The following is a 21,933-nucleotide window of genomic DNA, read 5'->3' as shown; positions in this document are numbered from 1 at the left end:
GAACATTGACACGCTTTTTCAAATCTGATGGATGATGAATCAAATAACACCTCGCTCTCTCCAATACTCACTACTCTATTACATGTATAATAAACCCCTAAACAAAAAAACTCTTCTTATACGTCTTATTATGTTTCTTTATTGGGCTTCACACATTAAGCCCAATTGTTTATCTCTACTCTCATCATTCAACCCTATTGAATAAAAAATATTTAATATTTTCTATGTTGAAAAAATATTTAATATATTAACCTTTTTATTTAATTTTTTTAAAAATTAAAAAGAATTAATAAGAGAGTATAATATTAGTCTAACAAATTGTAAGAGTTTTATTATTGTGTATTGGTAAACTCATTGTGTGAAAATATTAAATATATCCTATTAAATACTTTAAATTATATAAAAATAAATAAACATTGAATAAATATTTCCCAATTAACCAAGTTTCCTTGTGGAAACTAATCATTGTCAAAGTTGATATTATTTCGTACTTATATTAAGATAAAAAAAATCAAATTTAAAAGGTATTAATTATTCACTTTGATATATTATTAAGATTATAAAATCTTAAAAGAGGGTGTTAGTGAATTACACTTAACATTATGTTGTTTGCTTAGAATTAATAAATGACAATACTTTTAATATTATGTTGGTCTTAGTGAAATTAGACTTAAATCTCTTAAATACAATCTTTGCTTCAAACTTTGGGAATGAAGAAGTAAGGTTGAGAGTAGAACTATTAAAATTGGCTCGGTTTGATGAGCATACCACCAAACTAGGGTGAGCGGTAAAAATGATGGCCTAAAAAGAACCGGTCTAATTAGGCCTGACCAATTAGGTCAAACGGGTCAAGGTTAGTCCTAAAAATTCTTGACCCAACCTTATTTTTTATTTTTCTTTTAAAATTAGTATAATTTAAAAAAAAATAAAAGAGTCAATTTGGTCTAGCCTAACATACCAAAAAAAGCATGACCCATGAGAATTTTAGGTTAAACTGGACTAGGCCATTGATAACTTTAGGAGAAAAAACCCATTAAAAATAGTCGACCAACCAAGTTTTTGGGTGAAAATTAATTTCTGTCAAAGTTTATAAATATTTAAAATAATCTAGTACCAATATTTTATACCTAATGACAAAACAAAAAAAAATCAAATTTAATTTTTAATTAAAATTATTCATTTTGATAAATTAATAAAATTTTATAATTTTAATTAATTAATTAAAGAGAGTGTTAGAAGATTGTTTTAAAAAAATATCAAAACTTGAACTCTTATTAAGATACTATATGTGAAACTCTGGTTAATTTAAAAGTTAAAAATAATAAGATTTCAACAAGAGTTTACAAGAAAATCAACAGTTCTATATTTTTTTCATTCTAATCACTTTAGGGTGATGCTAGGTGCATCAACTTTATTGCTTGTGCACCCAACATTTTTTGTTAATTTTAAAATTATCCTATGATTGATTTGTATGATTTGTACGGATGAACTTGATCCGTAAATATAATTTAAACATACTGATCAACTTGATCTGTATGAAATCCGTATGATTTATACGGATCAACTTTAGTGAATGACATTTTTGTTCATTCACTTACAATGTTGAGTGCACCTAGCATCATTCATCACTTTAACAAGATAAGCCCATTATAAGTATTATTTTTCCTCATTGAAAGGGGCAGTTAATTAAACCCATTAACCTTTTGAGTTTTACTACATTTTTTGTTAATTCCAAAATTATCCTATGATTGATTTGTATGATTTGTACAAATGAACTTGATTTGTAAGTATAATTTAAACATACTAATCAACTTGATCCGTATGAAATCTGTATAATTCATACGGATCAACTTAAGTGAAAGATATTTTCGTCCATTTACTTAAAATATTGGATGCACCGGCAATAATGCTGAGTGCACCTAACATCACCCTTCACTTTAACAAGTTAAGCCCATTATTCTTTTTCCTTATTGAAAGGGGCAGTTACATTAACCTTTTGAGTTTTACTACGTTCATACAATTTTCTTGTACTTTAGCTAGGTCATAGATGAGAAGTTCCATTTATGTACTGGATTATATACTAGACAAATACACGAGTATAAGTGATAATGATATTAGATATGGTCATAGTCCACCTTATTACCCTGTCTAAGATGGAAGCCAACAAGTCAAAGAAGCATAAATGGCGCCCTAGATTTGCTTGTGCTCTAACCATCGTTTTCTCTTGCCAGCAGCATCATTGGTTTGGTGGGTTGTGGACAATAGCCGTAATATATGAACTTTCCTGTGTCACCACTCACAACGTCAGCCTCATACAAGTCCTAATAAAAAGGTTCCTTTATGCATGTTTCCACGGTTTCACGTAGAGTGTTTATCGGTTTAAATCAAGTTGACAAATACGACCGAATTGTATCAATTAAATTGATTCAGATTTTTTTTTTGTTTGGGTTATACCCAAATCAAACTAATTAAAATCTGATGTTAATTGGTTTAGATATTAGATTCACACTTTTAAAACTCAAACCAAACTAATTATATATTTATTTTTTTAATACTTAATTTGCCTACTATTTATTGTTTTGAATGTTCATTGTGTTTAACTTTTCATTTGTCTTCAAAATCAAGGTGTGTGTTAGATAATTTAGTTTATTTTCTTTTAATTATTATATATAGATAGAATTTTATGATTATAATTAATCATGTATTATTTTTTCTAATTTTTGTTACTATTTGATTGTTTTTATAGGTTAATAGCATTTAAATATGTTACATTGTAGTATGACATTATTATTTGTCAAAATGGGAACAAAATCATGTTTTTTTTTTGTCAAAATGGATGACTCAAACTGAATCAACCTATTTATTATAATATTATCAGATTGGTTTGATTCATGTTAGATAAATTTTTTCCCTAAAATTCAAATCAAATCAACCTAATTAAAATTAATTAGTTCGATTTTTTTTTCTAAATCTGAAGCTAACCGCCGTGAACATCCCTTTTCCACCAATTCCAGACAAACCAATGAGTCCAATGAGTCATAACTCACCAATAGTCTTCTTCCTGGGACCAGAGTCTTGTGTTGCCCAAAGAATTGACCCAATTTTCTAATTTTCAGTGATCAAAAGTAGAAGCACATGCAGCTACCAATTAATCACGTGTTATTCCTTCGCCCAGCTTTGTGTGGTGATCAAAAGTAGAAGCACAGACACCAATTTGGAAGATCCTTATAAGAGAATATAAGCAAATTAAGAAAAAAATAATATAATAGGAGTCATTATACAACTGTATGGTTTTCATTATCTAACTATTTAGAGCCTCTTTTTTTTTTTTTTTTCGCTCCTGTAACTTTTCCCCATATTATTATTTGGATATTTTAAAAATAAAATCAAACAACTTAACACTGTTGATATTATTGTATATTTTTTTTGACAGAATATTATTGTATACTATTATTTGAACAATAATACACTACATCTGTATTGCAACTGACATCATGACGGTATGATATAAGAAAATAAAAAAAAGGAAAAATAAAATTGTCGCAAAATTTAATTTAATGTGGAAAAAATATATGGAAAATCCTTTAAAAAAATAAAGAATTGAATTTGGGAATCTTTACGGATATATACAGAAAGCGATAATACCCTACGCCGCTTTTTCTAAAAAAAAATCGTATCTCATGTTGAATTGTGCAATTTTATAATATACTTTATATCTCAAAATAACTTATACTTAAGGTTTACAGATTAAAAAAATATTTCTAGAAAATAGAATTTGTTAGAGGATAATTTTATTAAAATATTTTGATTCTTTTTCTTTTTTCTATAATTTATTATAATTATTAAGTCTTTCAAGATAACAATATTTATTAAAGGATAAAATTGTAATAAATATTTAAATATCTCGTTGAAAACTAAAAACATCAATAAATTTAGAATTTTTTTCAAAAACTAAATCTGCAATCATTTTGGAAGGAAAGGGGATGTAACTTTAATGATAAAAATGTTATATATTGATCATCTCATTACAAACTACAAACTAGAATGTATAGTAACTTGTTAACTAATAATCACCATAAAAATTATATAATATTAATTTATGATTGAATGAGAATATAGAATCACACATAATCATAAAACTAATAACTATAAAATATTTATTTACATTGTCCTTTAAAAAAATATAAAACAATAAAGAGATAAATTATAAAACTATCATAAACAAATTATTGACTCAAAAGGACTTGATTTCACTCTTATGTATCACCAGATACAATGATGACTTATTAAAAAAAAATACAACGATGAATTAATAGTCACATAATTATTTAGAAAAGTGATTTGAATTTAATTTCCTTTTTGCAAGAAGCTTTTCTAGAATTTTACCTTAAAAAGTCCACATTACATTTTTTACACAAAAAATCCACATTACATGAGTTATAAGGTAACGCATGTATATAAGTGCATCTTATGACACCACCTTATTACTCTTTTTATAAAATATTTTTGAGTAAGGAAATAAATAAGGTTGAATCCTTTATGAGGAGGTTTTGGGTTTGAATCTCGTATATTAATAAATTCGTACGAAATGATGAAGAGGTTGAGGTGTGACTGAGTTTTGAATTAGTGACAAAACTTATCCAAGAGATCAAACTTATAGGATACTTGAAGCTCTCATCGAAAAAGCAAAAGAACTTAACTTTGTAGTTAGAAAAAAAAAAGATAGATCCACATAAACTAGTATAAATTTTGCTTCTTTTATGCTATTAAAAGCAACAATAAATTGAGAGGGATTTGATTAGGAAAACAAAATTAGAAAATAAATAATTAAAACTCATGTGAAAAAACTCTAACTCAAGGTATAATCTCAAGTTTAGTAATTAAGATCGATCATTGGTTCAAAGTTGGACATTTTTCCTTTAAACAATTTGGTTCTAGTTATTAACAATTTTAATAACAAATATTTCCTTACTTTTTTGGTACCCAATGGAAGCTCGTTGGTTACTTTTAGGGCTTGCAATGAACTAAATCAACTTGAAATAAGCTCATTTGTGAGTGCATATCCACAACAAAAAATTTTGTTTTAGTGAACGATAACCCTACAAAAGAATTGAGGGTAGGAAAAGAGTTGAAGACAAAGAGATCCACTCTCTCCTTTTTTTTTTTCTTGGTTGTGACAGAAGACTTAAGTATGACGATGAATGAAGTTTAACGATTTTGAATTCGAGAGACAATATAATTGTGTGTCACATTAACAATTTGATATTGACACTTTGGTTATTGGTATGAACAACTGGAGAAATGAGATGACAATTAAAGCAATTCTTCAATTGTACAAGCTGTCTTTTTGGTCTAGAGGTGAATTTTCATGAGAGTCCGGTGGCTGTTAATGTATCACCTGATTGGGTACAAGCAACAATGTATGTTTTTAATTGTAAAGTTGGTTCCGTTCCTTTTAGATATTTGGGGTTGCTTATTGGGGCAGATTATAAGAAGTCTACTTGATAGGTGGTGTTGGATAAAGTGAGATCAAGATTGACATCATGGAATAATAAACATATTTCTTTTGGAGATCGTATGGTTTTGCTCAAGTTAGTGTTGATATCCCTCCTGATCTATTTTTTCTTCTTCTTCAAGGTTCCGTTAGGTATCATTCTTTTCTTAAATCTCTTTTTAGAAGTTTTTTATGGGGTGGGAAGGAAGTTGGGGGATAAAATTCATTGGCTTGCTTGGGAGAGAGTGTGTATGGAGAAAGAGAAAAGGGGTCTTGGGATAAAATATATAAAGACATTTAATATAACCTTATGGAGAAATGGAGGTGGAGTATGAAGGTAGAGTGCCAATCATTATGGTACAAGGTTTTAAGGCACAAGTATGGGAGAGGAGGGGGAGTATGCGTTCTCAATGGTGGAGGGATATAAAATCCTCAGAGTTGGAATATAATGAATGATTTTCTAATTTGATTTGTAAAAAGGTAGGAGATGAAAATTTTACATCTTTTTGGTGTGGCCTTTGGCTTTAGGGGAAAGTACTGTTGAGGGAAAATATTCAAGACTATATTCTTTGGTGGTGAACAAGAATGCTTCAATAGCTAAAATAGTTGGAATGAGAAGTGGAGATGAAGAAAGTTATTCGTATGATAAGAGGAGATCTTAAAGGAGTTTACATGAAGTTTCGATAAAGTTCCTCCTACTAAGTTATTTAAAAGCTATTTCTTTTTCAAATTTTATTATATAAAGATAAGTTACTTGATTTTTCAGAATTTTTTATGAAAAATGTTTGATTCAGCTTCTCCCTTTAAGCAAAAAAAAGTTACAAAAAAAAGGACTAAACATACCCTTAGAACCAATTTGTTTAAACTTAAACAAATATTATAAAAAAAATAATTTTCTTTAAGGAGTTAAAGTTGTTTCTTAAAAAAAAAAAGGAGAAAATAAATTTTTTATAAAGTATTTTAAACTTTAGAGAAACATATGAAAAAAACAGAAAATTACTACTCATTTTATTAATTTTTTTTTAAAACCTCCCAAACACAATTATTTTACCAATATAATATAACATAAGTGATAAATAACTCTATTTTTAAATACATGTTCCTGAGTTTGATATATAAAGAAACACATCTATTACTAAAAGATGTCAATCTCTTAAATAATCCTATATTTTTAAGTAGATGTTGATGAGTTTGATATATGGACAAACACTTATTGGATGAGATTAATTGTTGACTTTAGTCCGTGAGATACTTGGTTATAACCAAAACACAATTATTTCTATAACAAAAGAAAAGGGAATGTTTTCTTTTGCACACTGTGATCTGCAATTGGTGGCCATTTCGAAAAATTGCCAATTTTCTGAAACGTGACGTCTTCTTTGCAGTTTTGCATTTACCTTACAGCCACTCAGAAGCGCAGAGAAGATAGGAACCCACCCTTGAAGATGGCTCTGCCTCCACAAAACCCACGTGAGTGAGTTTTGCGAGATTTACATTCACCACTCATCGCATCCACAACACCAACACGCTCATTCAGAATTGATTTTTTTTTTTTCACTGACGAAATTTGATGATTGGTATTTCATTTGCTTTTTCAGCTGTTCAGCGACACAGAGTCATAATACCCAACAAGCACGGTGAAAAGCTTGTGGGCACATTGCATGAATCTGGAACCAGGGACATTGTAATCTTGTGCCATGGTTTTCGATGCACAAAGGTTAATACTTTCTTACTTTCTTTCATATGCTAAGCCTTTTTATTCTTTTATTATTATTTTTCTTATTATTATTTTATCACAGTATAAATGTATATTTTATATAAATAGATAGCTTTTAATATGTAATGGAAAATGGAAAAAGCGTTGCTAGAAGAGAGATGCTATCAAAGGTGGTCATTAGTTAGTTCCTAGTGAATGTTTCACACTATTATCATGGTAACGCAAAAAATAATTAAACTTTATAATTAAAAAATATCATGAGATGATGAGACCACAGTACACACACACAATAGTTTGAGATTTTTAAGTGGATTTTTTTTTTTTTTGCTTAATTGCAAGTTTATCATGTGAAATATGCATCCAAAACTGAGAAGATAGAAAATTTTGATAGAATACTGAGAGTTAAAATCAATAATTGTATACTTTAATTTATAATATGGGAGTGGATTATTATTATTTAATTCCTTTAGTGCCTGATTATTTTTTTCTTTTTTCTTTTTAGGATACCAATCTCATATTGAACCTTGCTGTTGCATTGGAAAATGCAAAAATTAGTTCTTTCCGTTTTGACTTTTCTGGAAATGGGTAAGTTTATAGCAATGCAGAGTATAACCATTACTTGTCTAAAGTCTAAACATATTAAGTACGTGTTTGTTTTTTAGGTGGCTTTGCATGTTACTGTAAATGGTTGTTAAATTGTATTAGAGTTTCAGAATTTTACTATCAAATGATAATCTAAAAACTGAGAAATAGAGAAAAGTGGACTGGACCCTCTTTATCTTGGTTGCTCTTTTTGAGATGCATTCTAGGCTCTTCAGTTTTCAATGGATAATAATAGGTGCAAGATGACTACGTGTATGAAAAGCAGCATGTGGTTTGAATATTTTTATTTTTTATTTTATCAATTTGGTCACATGCTAATGTGATACTAAATACTGATACTTTCTCAATGGTAAAAATACTGATACTTTGTGAATACCAACATCATGCGTCACTGAATGAATGAATATGATAGTTTGATCATTAAAACAGCATAAAAGTTATATAGGTGATCCTCTAATGTGATTGCTTTGGTATCAGAGGCTATTTTTGTTTATCATAACTAATATTGAAATTACTCTTGTAGTTCTAGTTGCTAGGATATTAGGATCTTTGTATTGTTTTAGGAGTCTTATCATGCTAGGAGTGTAGGTATGTACCATCCTCAGTAACTCAATTTACCTATAATTTCAATAGTGTAATTGTTGAGATCTGATTCAGTCACTGCGTATGCTGCTCTATGTTGCATGAATACAGATACAGTATTGGTACTCCTTATAATTTCTTTTCCAAGTCTCAAGCCACATACAATTTTTTTGCTCCCAAGAAATTTGGATATGTACCCAAGCATACCCAACCTGTTGCTTGGAAGGAACTCAGTTGCTTGGTGTAAACTGGGGTGGTAGTTTCTCCATTTACACTGCATTATACATGCTAAAATTTCTGTCATCTGGTCTTGATCTTTAGCCTTGCTCCACTCTTAGTTTGGTCTTAACTTTAGCTCTTGGATTTTCCTTGAAGGGAAAGTGAAGGTTTGTTTCAGTTTGGTAACTATTGGACCGAGGTTGATGATTTACATGCTGTAGCTCAACATTTCCATGAATCTAACCGTGTAATCAGTGCAATTGTTGGTCATAGTAAAGGTTGGTTGACTTTTTCTCCAAATCGGTAAATATTTCTACCAACAAGAAAAAGTTAAGAAAGATAGATCTAAATATCATTTTAGATATATGATTATCTATGTTGATTTATCCAATCATTCATCGATCATATTTCATTATATGCCTGAAAAATGATGAGAACTATCCTTATCAAAATGATTTCATGTTAACCATGCTTTGGATGTTAAGATTGCAACCTTGAATGCTGCAATATGAAGAGTTGTGTAACTTGTGATATAAAGCCAGATTCAAACTTCATTTAATTGATGCATAATACCTAGTCAAAACGTCTAGCATTAGAAAAGTCAATACTTTGGTTATATTTCTCAAACCGTTCTAAAAATAAACATGGTCAATATCTTTCGTTTTACCATAGTTGTTAACTTGTATTATATGAGCAAAGGTATTCTATAGATCCCAGTTGGGTAAGGACCAAGGTTGAGAAAATTCCTATTCCATTTGGGTGGTTATTGCATTTCATTTGTAGTTGGTGGAACCTAACAAGTCTATCTTTTGACCAAATAAAGTTTGCATGCATGGTTGAACTATTACTAATGGTTTTCTGTATCTTTACGCAGGAGGTGGCGTAGTGCTTCTATATGCTTCAAAATATAGTGACATTAAAACAGTTGTCAACCTCTCTGGGCGTTATGATATGAAGGCAGGCATTGAAGAACACCTTGGAAAAGATTATTTGGAAAGAATCAGGAGGGATGGTTTCATTGATGTGAAGAAGAGGAGGTCAGGTAACCTTTCATAGTTTCATTTACTCAGGGTTATTCTTTAATGCCAGGAGTCTAGCATGTTTTGAGAGATATATCAATATATTCAGTGTCTATTGATGGTTTGTTGATAGAGTTAGGCTTCCTATTAGACAGGTTTACATAAGGAGGAACCCAAAAATGAGTTAAGAGGAGGAGGGAATTATTGTAACTGTTGTAACTGTAACTAAGGAAAAGATTTCAGAATTGGTTTAGGGAGGGTCCAGGTTCCTCAAACTGCCAGGGTATCTCATACTCATTCTTTCATTCTTGATTCTTGAATAATATAATTCCTCTCTATTCTTTCGTCAATCCTTCTTTCTTGGCAAATCTGTGATAGATCTGGCCAAAACTCTCGTTTTATTAATCTTGTGGTGCAAAGATACATCTAGGGATTAGAGCCTAGCCTCCCTAACCAACCACCATAATTACCGAATGAGTAATTCTAGGCGGTTAGTCTCTATTTATTGCTAAAGACTAGCTAACTAACTACCCTTAATTGACCTAAAACAGTTATAAGACTAACTACTAAGCTGTAACTGATCTTAGTCAGCTACAGTTAACGCTGGTTCTGGCTGCTCTGGCTTCCGCTTATACTTGCCATGGGTCCTTCCTTTATGCACTTGCTTTACAGGTAGGCTAACAATACTCCCCCCCAAGAGAGCCACCTTGTCCTCAAGGTGAAATGCAGGAAATTGTTGCTTCATAACAGAAATCGATTCCCATGTGGCTTCAAAGTCAGGTAAATCTTTCCATTGGATGAGCACTTCAGCTGTGCCTGCAGGGTAGTTTCTGACAGCCTTTACAGCAAGAGGCTCTACCCTTAATTCCAACTCATCAGTCAGCATAGGAGGAGGGGTTGGGGTGTTTCACCTTGGGAGCAATGACTTTCTTTAATAGAGACACGTGAAAGACGGGATGGACTTTACTCTCGGGTGGTAGGTTGAGCTGATAGGCCACTTTACCAATGACCTTAGAAATCTGATATGATCCATAAAATCTAGGGTTTAATTTCTCATTCAACTTTTTAGCCAAAGATTTCAACCGATACGGTTGTAATTTCAGGTAAACCCAATCGTCTACAGCCAAGTTAACATCCCTACGGTGCTTATTGGCATAGGCTCGCATCTGGTCCTGAGCCTTAAGCAATTTAGTTCGGAGTTGGTCCAACAGAGTCCCTATCTTGGGTCATTCTATTGACCTCCTCTACTGCTGATGGAACAGTGGTGCCTTTAAGCAATTGGGGTGGGTCTCTGCCATATAGAGCCCTGAAAGGAGTGAGCTTAGATGAACTATTATAGTTAGAGTTAAACCAAAATTCTGTTCAACTTAAGCAGGAAGGTCAGTGCTTTAGTTTTTCCCTTGTAACACATCTTAAGTATGTTTCCACTCCTCTATTGACCACCTCAGTCTGGCCGTCCGTCTGAGGGTGATATGCTGAACTAAATTTCTATTTAGTTCCTACACATTTGAATAATTCCCTCCAAAATTGACTTTTTAGAAAAAATTTATCCCAGTCAGAAATGATGGTGTTTGGAAACCCATGCAATTTCACAACCTCTTGGACAAATAGATCAGCTATGTCCTTTACAGTGAAGGGGTGACTAAGGGGGATAAAATGAGCATACCTAGTTAATTTGTCTACCACAACCCGAATTGCGTTTTTGCCTTGTGCTCTTGGTAGTCCTTCTATGAAATCCATAGATATATCAGACCAACCTGTGTAGGGATAGGGAGAGGTTGCAACAGACCAGCTGGAGATAGGGCCTGATATTTATTTTGTTGGCAAGTTTCACATGCAGCCATAAATCGTAGGATGTCTTGCCTCATACCCTCCCAATAAACTAAGGCTGCTATCCTTTTAAATGTTCTGAAAAACCCTGAATGAATATCATAATTTTTTATCATGCAAGGAATATCTTGGATGTGCAGATCCATTTACCACTAATTCCTGCATAATTTTTTTCAGTTTCAGGTCTGCCAAAACTTCAGACTCCCCATCTTCATCAAAAAATTTGATCATAGAAATGGCCGAATATGTCATTCTTCTAGACAATGCATCAGCTTCCTTATTCTCACATCCCGACTTATAAACTATATCAAAATCAAACCCCATTAGCTTTGAGCTCCATTTAAACTGATCCTCACCAAGTAATCTCTGATTAGTTAAAAACTTCAGACTTTTCTGATCGGTCAATATAGTGAAATTGCAGCCCATTAAGTAGTGTCGCCATTTCTATATTGCCAACACAATAGCCATGAGTTCTCTCTCATAAACTGACTTTTTCTGAGCCCTATTGGAGAGACTTTGGCTTAGAAAAGCCAATGGTCTCCCCTGCTGCATAAGCACTACCCCTAATCCCTTATTAGACGCGTCAGTCTCCACAGTGAAGGGTTGAGTAAAATCAGATATAGTGAGAATAGGAATTTCTGCCATTGCAATCTTCAATTTTCTGGTAGCTTCCTCAGCCTCCTCATTCCATTTAAAGCCATCTTTCTTTAGTAAGTTATACAAAGGCCTTGCAATTCTACCATAGTTTTGAACGAAACGTTTGTAATACCCAGTGAGTCCAAGAAATCCCCTTAAGGATTTCACATCGCTAGGAGTAGGCCAACTTCTCATGACTTCTAATTTTTGGGGATCTGCAGCTACACCTTCCCCAGAAATTATATGCCCCAAATACTCTAACTGACTCTGCCCGAAACTGCACCTTTTCTTATTGATCAACAACTTATTCTCAGCCAATAGGGATAGGACAGCTCTCACATGAGTCCCATGGTCCTCTTTACTTCTGCTATAGATGAGGATATTATAGAAAAATACCAAGGCAAACTTCCTTAGGTATGACCGCAAGATCTCATTCATTAAGGCTTGGAACGTGGAAGGGGCATTCGTAAGACCAAAAGGCATTACTACAAACTCATAATAGCCCTCATGGGTTCTAAATGCAGTTTTTGGAATATCTTCATTCTTATTTGATGATAACTGGATTTGAGATCCAGTTTAGTAAAAATTGCTGCACCCCCTAATTCTTCTAATAGGTATATGGAATTTATCGGGGACAGTTATTTTATTGAGAGCCCTATAATCCACACAAAATCGCCATCCTCCATCTTTTTTTTTCCACTAGTATAATAGGGCTTGCATAAGGGCTGATATTGGGCCGAATAACCCCTGAATTGAGCATGTCATCAACTAGCTTCTCAATTTCATTTTTCTGATAATGAGGGTACCTATAGGGCCTTATGTTGGGGATTCCAGCTCAATTTTTTAATTCAATGCTATGGTCTTGTCTCCTTGAAGGAGGAAGACCACTAGGGTCCTGAAATACCTCATTATATTCCTTAAGAATACCTTCCATCCATGTAGGCATTAGGTTTGCTTCTCGTACAGCTTGTAGGTCTTGACAGCACAACAGGAATCCCTCTCCTTCATTTCGCAGGACCTTGACAATGGACCTCAATGAAGCAGCAGATCTGGCCATTGCAGGTTCTCCCTTTAGGGTGAAAGACCCTTCAGTTGTAGGTATCTTCAAAGTTAACTCTCTGAAATTTGTCCTTATCTCACCTAGGGATGCCAACCATTCCATCCCTAATACCACATCCACTCCATTCATTTCAAAGAAAAATAAGTCTTGCTAGATTTGCATTCCTTGTATCTGCAATTTTACATTATTGCATACTCCCTCACACCTGATTTTTCGTCCATCCCCTACTTCCACATTATATGGTTTAGTAGTTGTGACAGGTATTTGCTGTTGTTTTAATACTTCAACTGAAATGAAATTATGAGAGGCTCTACAATCCACTAATACAATGACTCTATTTTCATCAATTTTGCCCCAAAGTCTGATGGATTTTTTTGAAGTTAATCCTGACATGCTGTATAGGGACAGCTGAATGCTCTGTAGCTGTTTCTCATGTCTTGCCTCCTCTTATTTTTCGTCTTCTTCATCTTGTCCTTCTCCCAAAATAAGGACTTGGAATTGTTTATTGGGGCATATATGACCAGGGCTAAATTTCCCATCACAATGGTAGCAAAGCCCTTTTTCTACCCTCTACTAGAACTCAACATCTGAAAGCCTCTTAAAAGGCCTACCTCTGTATGCTCTAGTGGACTCAGTGTTGTTAAATGGCGGCCATGGCGGCGCCATGGCGGTTTTCCGTGGCGGAATTTCAAAAAAACGCCACCGAATAGCGGTGGCGTTGCGGGTTTGGGATGGCGGCCGCCATAGCCATGGCGGTCGTGGCGGGGTGGCGGAAATGGCGGATTTCGTGGGTTTTTGTCCGCGGTAGGAGTTGGGCCGACCCGACCCAACCCTACCCGGCTATTCATTAAATAAAAAACTTCATCCTTCTGCCTTCAGCCTACCCACGAACGAACCGCACGCGACTTCTAGAGCTTACCCAGCCGCACGCACGAACGAACCGCCGTGACGAGCTCCGACACCACCCAACAGCCTACCTGCAGCCGCGACACCACCCAGCCGCCGCGACACCACCCCCTGCAGCACGCACGAACGGCGGCGACGAGCGAAGAAGAAGACCCCGACAACGCACGAAGAAGAAGACCCCGTGAAGGAAGAAGACGAACGAAGAAGAAGAAGACGCGGGTCTGCTTCTTTTTTTTTTTTAATTTTTTTTTGGGCTTTTTGCTGTTTGACACCCCATTTTTCTGTCTACAGCTTTTTTTTTTTCCTTTTGCTATTTGACACCCCTTTTTACTGTTAACAGTCTGTTTTTTTTTTTCGTATTTGACACCACAATTTTTTTTTTTTCTGTTCAGACCTCTTTTAAATGGCTGAACCATCATCCGATGCTGCTACTGCAAGTGCAACGAGGAAAAATAAGGCAGACCCAGGCTGGAAATATTGCCATTCACTAGTGGAAGGAGATACAAACACCATTGTTTGTAATTTTTGTGGAAAAATCACTAAGGGAGGAATAACCCGAGCCAAACAACACCTGATTGGGAAGTCGGGCAACGTTGCAGCTTGCAAAAAAACTCCCCCAAATGTAATCGAAGAGTTGAAGGAATATATGGCTACAAAAAAAAGTGGGACCACTTACAGTACTTCTGGCAGTGGTAATATGGCAAATATAAGAGATTTTGAATTTGGTGAACCGATTGGATGTGATGGAAGTGAAAAAGATGAGTTTGCGGACTCTTGTAATGCTGCTGCAAGTGCAAAGACAAAGTGTGGGACTAAAAAAGGACCAATGGACAAATTCTGTAAGAATCTAGAAAATGCAATCAATCGGAGAAAAATAGAGATGCTGAGGCAAATGAACATAAGAGAGTCAATGGATAAGAATGAAGTATTGAAGGTGCATCAACATATTGCTCGCTTTTGGTACCAAGCAGGTTTGTCATTCAACCTCATTAAATTGAAAAGCTTTGAGAACATGGTTGCAGCCATTGGTCAATATGGGCCACATTTGCCCATTCCTAGCTATCATGACATCAGAGTTCCACTCTTGAAGAAGGAAGTTGAATATACTGAAAATTTGATGAAAGGCCATAGGGAGCAATGGGTCAAGTATGGTTGTACTATTATGTCCGATGCATGGACTGATCGGAAACAAAGATGCATCATTAATTTTTTGATTAACTCTCAAGCTGGTACCATGTTTTTGAAGTCTGTTGATGACTCTGATTTTGTGAAGACAGGTGAAAAGCTTTTTGAGTTGCTTGATGCCATTGTGGAGGAAGTTGGAGAAGAGAATGTTGTTCAAGTTGTAACCGATAATGGGAGCAACTATGTTTTAGCGGGTAAGTTGTTGGAGGAGAAAAGGAAACATATTTATTGGACTCCTTGTGCAGCTCATTGTATTGATTTGATGCTTGAAGATATTGGGAAGCTTCCCTTGATAAGGAAGACCATTAGAAGGGCAATTAATCTAGTTGGGTTTATCTATGCCCATTCTAGTACCTTAAGTTTGTTGAGAAATTTTACAAACAAGAGGAAATTGGTGAGACATGCTATTACTAGATTTGCCACTTCTTATCTAACCTTGGAAAGGCTTCACAAAGAGAAAGCCAATATTAGAAAAATGTTTACTTCTGATGAATGGACCTTGAACAAGCTATCTAAGGAGCCTAAGGGAAAAGAAGCTGCAAAGGTAGTGCTCATGCCTTCTTTTTGGAATAGTGTGGTTTACACTCTTAAAGTCATGGCTCCACTTGTGAAAGTGCTTCGTCTTGTGGATGGTGAAAGGAAACCAGCCATGGGCTATATTTATGAAGCAATGGACAAGGCAAAAGAAACAATTATGAAGTCTTTCAACAACAATGAAAGCAAGTACAAAGATGTGTTTGAAATCATTGATAAAAGATGGAATTGTCAGCTTCATAGGCCATTGCATGCAGCTGCCCACTTCTTAAATCCAGAGTTCTTTTATGACAACACTGACTTAGAGTTTGATTTTGAGGTCACCAATGGTTTGTTTGAGTGCATTAAGAAGTTGATTCCACAATTTGATGTGCAACAGAAAATTCTAACCGAGTTGCATCTTTACAAGATTGGTGCTGACCACTTTGGTTCCGACTTTGCAATGGCTCAAAGGAAAACCCATTCTCCTAGTAAGAAACTTTTATCATACTATTTTTTTTATGTATTAGTGTTAGAATTCAGAATTCTAAGTTATGCTCTTGGTTGGTAATTGGTATTGCAGCATATTGGTGGCGAATGTTTGGGTCACAAACTCCAAATTTGCAGAAGCTGGCTATTAAGATTTTGAGTTTGACTTGCAGTGCTTCAGGATGTGAAAGAAATTGGAGTGTGTTTGAGCAAGTAATTGTGACAAAACTCTAACTATACTTTTTAATTTTATTTAATTTTGATGATCAAGTTATATTTGGAGTATATTTGAGATTGAAATCAACATTTATTTGTTATGTTGTAGATTCATTCCAAAAAAAGAAATAGGCTTGAGCACAAGAGGTTGCATGATTTGGTGTTTGTCAAATACAACCAACAATTGAAGCAAAGATATAATGCAAAAGATGAAATTGATCCAATTTCTCTTAATGATATTGATGTATGCAATGAATGGCTCGTGGGAGAGATGGATCAAGATGATGATAATGATGCTGGAAATGATTTGGTATTTGAAGATGATGATGCTCTAAATTGGGCAACTGTGTATCAGGCTTCGGGGGTTGGAGAGTGTAGGATGTATACTAGGCGGAAAAAGCAAAAAACAAGTGTTGCTGCTGCCCAAACTTCTAAAAAACAGGCAATGGTTGTTGGATCTTCATCAAGGAAGCAAAAAGCAATCCAAGAAAATGATGAGGATCTAGATGTTGAGGAGAATATTGATGTTGAATCTGAAGAAGAAGAAATCATGGTCAATTTTGAGGCGTCTGATGGGGAAGAGGGAGAGGGAGATGCTCCATTACCATATGATAACAACGAAGATGATTATGTTGGGATTGGAGAAGATGATTAGAGCCTCAACCTTCACTTTGCACTTTGCATTATGTTTTTATCATTTTCTTATTTTGAACTCTTTAATGAGTTTATTTGGTGTTGGTACTTGATTATTGTATGAACTCATGAAACTTTTTTAGTTTATTTGAATGCAATCCTTTGTTTTTTTCAATTTCAATGAGTTTATATATATGTTTTTTTTTTTTTTTGTGTCCGCCATGACATCCGCCATTTTCCGCTATGCCATCCGCCATATTTTTATGGCGGATTTTTGACTTTCCGCCATGAACCGCCATCCGCCATTAACAACATTGAGTGGACTTCACACTATTTGACTTTGAGCTCGAGCTCGTCTCTCTTGTTTTTTCCGTGGTGCCTTTGTTTCCTGGATCCCATGTTATAGTTCTTGAGGAACTGTAACTTCTAGTTGAACCCCCTTTGTTTCTTTCAGAGTTACCTTTTTCTATTAGTGAATTTTTCTCATCTATTCGTTGCGCATAGTCCATCAGTTCAGGGAGAGAGTTTACTGGATGCAACTTCAGCTCTGCCCTGACCACCTCTTTCAACCCATTCAGGAATATCCCTTTCAAGTACTCAGGTTCTGTTCCTCTCAGGAGACCTGCATATAATTCGAACTTTTCGCGATATTCTTCTACTATTCCTTCGTGTTTCAGACTGAGTAGTAGCTCATAGGGGCTTTGGTTCATCGAAGGCTGAAATCGCTGAATCACAGTTTGCTTGAAATCGGTCCAATTAGGGTTTTTTCGTGCAAAATTCCCACCATTGGTACTAGGTTAGCGCCTTCCCTTCCATTGCGACCATTGCTGCATGGATTCGATCTTCTTCCTCCACGCCTTTAATCTTGAAATAACGTTCCACCTTATTCGTCTAGCCAAATGCATTTTCTCCATCAAAAATCGAAATCTTGAGTTTCCACCATTTCGCATCTCAATCGTGATCGTGATAATTGCGATTCTGGCGTTCTGCATGGTCGCGATTGCCACTTCCATGATTGGTGCGCGGCAAGTTCCGCACCGTCACCATTAGCTCCGCTAATTGTTCCTTCAACTCCGCTCGCTAGATGCGTTCATCTTCATACAAACGCTTCAAACTCGCGACGTCCTCAGGCGTATTGATCATGCCTTCATAGCCTTATTCCAGAAATTCCACGCGCGCATCCATGCTTCCTCGCGTTGAAACCATGAATAGCTTCACGGTTCAGGATCAAAATTTTGCTCTGATAGCAGTGATAGATCTGGCCAAAACTCTCGTTTTATTAATCTTGTGGTGCAAAGATAAATCTAGGGATTAGAGCCTAGCCTCCCTAACCAACCACCATAATTACCAAATGATTAATTCTAGGCGGTTAGTCTGTATTTATAGCTAAAGACTAGCTAACTAACTACCTTTAACTGCCCTAAAACAGTTATAAGACTTCTCTGACAATACTTAATTAGCTTGTCCAGAACCATGACTTCTTTTGTTTTCCATATGAGTTTATGCTAAAATTTGGATTTGAGGTTTTTTGTTTCAACCACCAAGCCAACCTTTTATCTCCCCAGCATGAAGTTCTAATTGAAAGGCAACAGTCAAAGTTTCACCTGCGACCAAGAGTAAGAGAAGACTTCTCTTCTAACCAACAAGAACATAAAATACCTAAAGGAAATGAAGGCCTGTTCATCATTAACTTTTAGTTTAAGCCGCAGCATACACGATCAACATATGCAAATAATCTACCCAGACAAAAGCCACCTTTGTTGTGGGAAGATTACCACGTCAGGCAAGTCCTCAATCAATTAAAGACGAGTGATTGTTGATATTTATTGCACCAAACATTGTAGATGCTCTTACTAGACTAGATAGGGTGGCAAATAAGAGTCTCACGACCTTATTTTACCACCGCTCTGTGGTTAGTGATAATAAAATGAACCTCTAAAGATGAAAAAAGAAAGAAAAAGATAAGGGACAAAGATGAAAAAGCTAGGCAGTAGTAATCATTAACAATCTTGTCCAATACTAGCAAATTGATTCAACTTTGGGACTTCAGATAAACTTTTCTACAGGCTTGATGACTATCATGGATATTGTGGTACATGACATTGCATTCTTTGTTTCTGTCTCTTTCACACATTGGTACTCAGTTATTTTATTATTAAATGATCATCTGAGGACATCTTATGTTGCAGGAAGTTTTGATTTCCGTGTAACTGAAGAAAGTTTGATGGATCGCTTGGGTATAAATATACATGAAGCATGCCTTAAGATTGACAAAGAATGCAGGTGAATGAATAAGTTGTTTGGTCCCTTCTGCTACCACCTTTTGCCTCTCGCTGCATTTCTTTGTTGATTAAGTAAGTGGGTTGATGTTACATAGTTTCACGAAAAAATATTTCTGAAGCAGATCCAACAAAAGCTGGATCACCTGAATTATTCTTTCATAGCCAAAGTCCAATTTTTTAAGAATTTTTCTCTAGAACATTTCCATATTATTTTATAAAAAGAATTCCCTTAACAAATTTGATTTTAATAGGTTGATTGTAGTATTGTCAAACTAATCATATATAGAAAATAAGCACAAAAAATAATTCTTTAAAAATTTTCAAGTTTCTGCTTGAGAGAATTAAAAATTAATGAAATATTTTTATTGTTTTATCTTTGGTTTCCTGTTTGACTTCTACCAGCAGCCATAATTTATGTTGTATGTTGTAGAGTTGGTACTTGGTGCTTCATGAAAAGAACTCCTACCTATTTATTTTGTGACATTGGGAAACTATGATGAAATGAGGATTTTCAAGATTAGAATATGCTCTTGATATTTTATACTTTGTTTTTCTTCTTTTTTTGTGTGTGTGGTTTGGATACTATTTTTCGCTTTGATTTTGATTTATTGGGAAACTAGTATGGTATGCAAATTTCTGTAAAGTATTATTACATTGTAGGAGAAACATTGTTTCTTGGGTAATAGAATTGGGTAGTTACATTGTAGGAAGGTCGTGCTTCTAGCAGCAATTCTTGATGAAGCTATGAAATTACCCTATGCATAGGTGTGCTAAATGTCAAATCGCATCATTTATGACAGGGTCTTTACAATTCATGGTTCTTCCGATGAAATTATTCCTGTTGAAGATGCATTTGAGTTTGCCAAGATCATACAAAACCATAAGTTACATGTCATTGGAGGAGCTAATCATATGTTCAGTAATCATCAAGGAGAGTTGTCCTCAGTTGTTGTGAACTTTATAGAAGAAACCTTGCACCAGGTCAAGGGTACTGCTAGCTAGGTATCTGTTCTTGCTTGCATATGTGTCAAACACCCGTGAACTCTTTGTTGTGTTTTTCTAATGATATACTTATGGTATATCTCGAAGTTTCAAGCCAATTGAATTTTGGAACCACAACAAAAATTTACCCTGAAGGGTCCCCAACTGATCCTGTCTTGTGTATACAATTACGATAATGAAATTTGAATTTAAGACCTTGTGTAACTACTCAAACTTACTAGGCCAACCCTAATAGGGTTGATGTTCCATGCCATTTGAGATCACCAGCTTTGTGTTTGTCAAAGTTGAAAATCTTGCTTCATTAGGTTGAATGGAAGAAAAATAAATGGTAAAGAGGAGTCATGGATATCTGCCACTGTTATAAATTTTAAAAGAGACTATTTTTAGAGATTATTCTCTAGCTAATCTTATGCTTTTAATTTATTTGAAACACTATTATTTAAATCTAATTTTAAATTTAAAAATATCCGTGAAACATAAGAGAAATTTCCTAAAGTTAATCGGTTATTGTAAGCAATAATTTCGTGCCAAATATGGCCAGACTTTCCTAGTTGGCTTCACTTTCAGATGTTTTAAAAGCTCTGAAACACTAATTCAAAATAAGGATGTATCTGTATTGTCTTCGTCCTTGGTGGGAAAAAAATTCCATTGATATCCAAGAGTGTATACATTTAGAAAGAGATAAGAAAAAACTAGAAAGGATAAAAAGACAAGCAATTGACAGGAGAAAAAACAAAACAATAAAGATAAATAAGAGGTATCAAGTGAGTGTGTGCACTGTTTGGGTGTAAAAAAACAGCACTCAAACTTGATTGCCTTTGTCTGCGAATTTCTTGTACATGTTTTTTTTTTAAAAAAAACATTATTACCATATGTGAATATATTATTTTTATGGGTTAATAAATTTCTGGTCCCTTAAAAAAATTTGGCAGGTTTTGGTTTCTGCCAGCATTTTTAGTCCTGATGTTAAATTAGATCCGTTAAGCGTTGATGCGTCAAACAAAAATTCACGTCAGCATGCTATGTGACAGCCACATCCTAAGCATGCCAAGTGGCACCAAATGGAGGCGACATGGAAAAGTAAAAATTCCTAGGAGGCTAGGACTGATTTTCTAACATTCCATCAATTTGTTGAGCTATAATGTAATTCATTCTTATCAGAAATCAGATTTGGTCATGTTATCATTTCATAGTTGTTTCTTAGTAATTGTTGATCCTCATCAGCTTTAGTGTCTGTATGAGCACTTCTTATCATGAATGGATGGTTAAGCTCTATGAATCATGTTTAATATTCTAAATTTGTGCAGTGAAATGAGACTGTAAAGGAGGTGCTGCTGCATTCTTGCTTTATATATTGATAGTTTGACACCATGTTCTGATAATCTAATAGTGTCTATGGCTCCATAAGTCTTTTGTATGTGAATTATCTCGCATATTTCATTTACACAATGCCATGGAGTTTAAACTGAATTTTGTTCATACTCCTTTGGGTCTTAAGAATTAACGCAACATAAACCTTTTCCGTGTGTGAATCTGGGAAATCCGCA

General features: G+C 34.5%; 2 protein-coding genes across 5 annotated transcripts; both read left to right on the top strand.

The window, feature by feature from the left end:
• Positions 1–6,643: 6,643 nt before the first annotated feature.
• Positions 6,644–21,750, top strand: LOC100783246 (uncharacterized). Of its 4 annotated transcripts, XM_003533711.5 has the most exons (8): positions 6,644–6,964; positions 7,093–7,211; positions 7,714–7,796; positions 8,772–8,893; positions 9,490–9,657; positions 19,292–19,385; positions 20,185–20,386; positions 21,319–21,750. In XM_003533711.5, exons 1-7 carry the CDS (start codon positions 6,940–6,942, stop codon positions 20,384–20,386), a joined length of 813 nt encoding a protein of 270 aa, XP_003533759.1. In that variant the 5' UTR covers positions 6,644–6,939; the 3' UTR covers positions 21,319–21,750. The 4 variants fall into 4 exon arrangements, 2 of the variants coding, with proteins under 2 accessions (XP_003533759.1, XP_040861339.1); XR_001382603.3 differs by lacking the exon at positions 21,319–21,750 and having other exon boundaries at positions 19,292–19,456; positions 20,185–20,323; XR_003262759.2 differs by lacking the exon at positions 21,319–21,750 and having other exon boundaries at positions 9,490–9,652; positions 20,185–20,240.
• Positions 9,675–17,277, top strand: LOC102661783 (uncharacterized). Its single transcript, XM_006586953.4, has 3 exons — positions 9,675–16,255; positions 16,348–16,466; positions 16,579–17,277. Exons 1-3 carry the CDS (start codon positions 14,470–14,472, stop codon positions 17,122–17,124), a joined length of 2,451 nt encoding a protein of 816 aa, XP_006587016.1. The 5' UTR covers positions 9,675–14,469; the 3' UTR covers positions 17,125–17,277.
• Positions 21,751–21,933: the final 183 nt, after the last annotated feature.

Source organism: Glycine max, chromosome 9, assembly GCF_000004515.6.
Source record: "Glycine max cultivar Williams 82 chromosome 9, Glycine_max_v4.0, whole genome shotgun sequence".
In the NCBI taxonomy this organism is placed as follows: Eukaryota; Viridiplantae; Streptophyta; class Magnoliopsida; order Fabales; family Fabaceae; genus Glycine; species Glycine max.
This window is presented reverse-complemented; position numbering and strand designations above follow the sequence as displayed.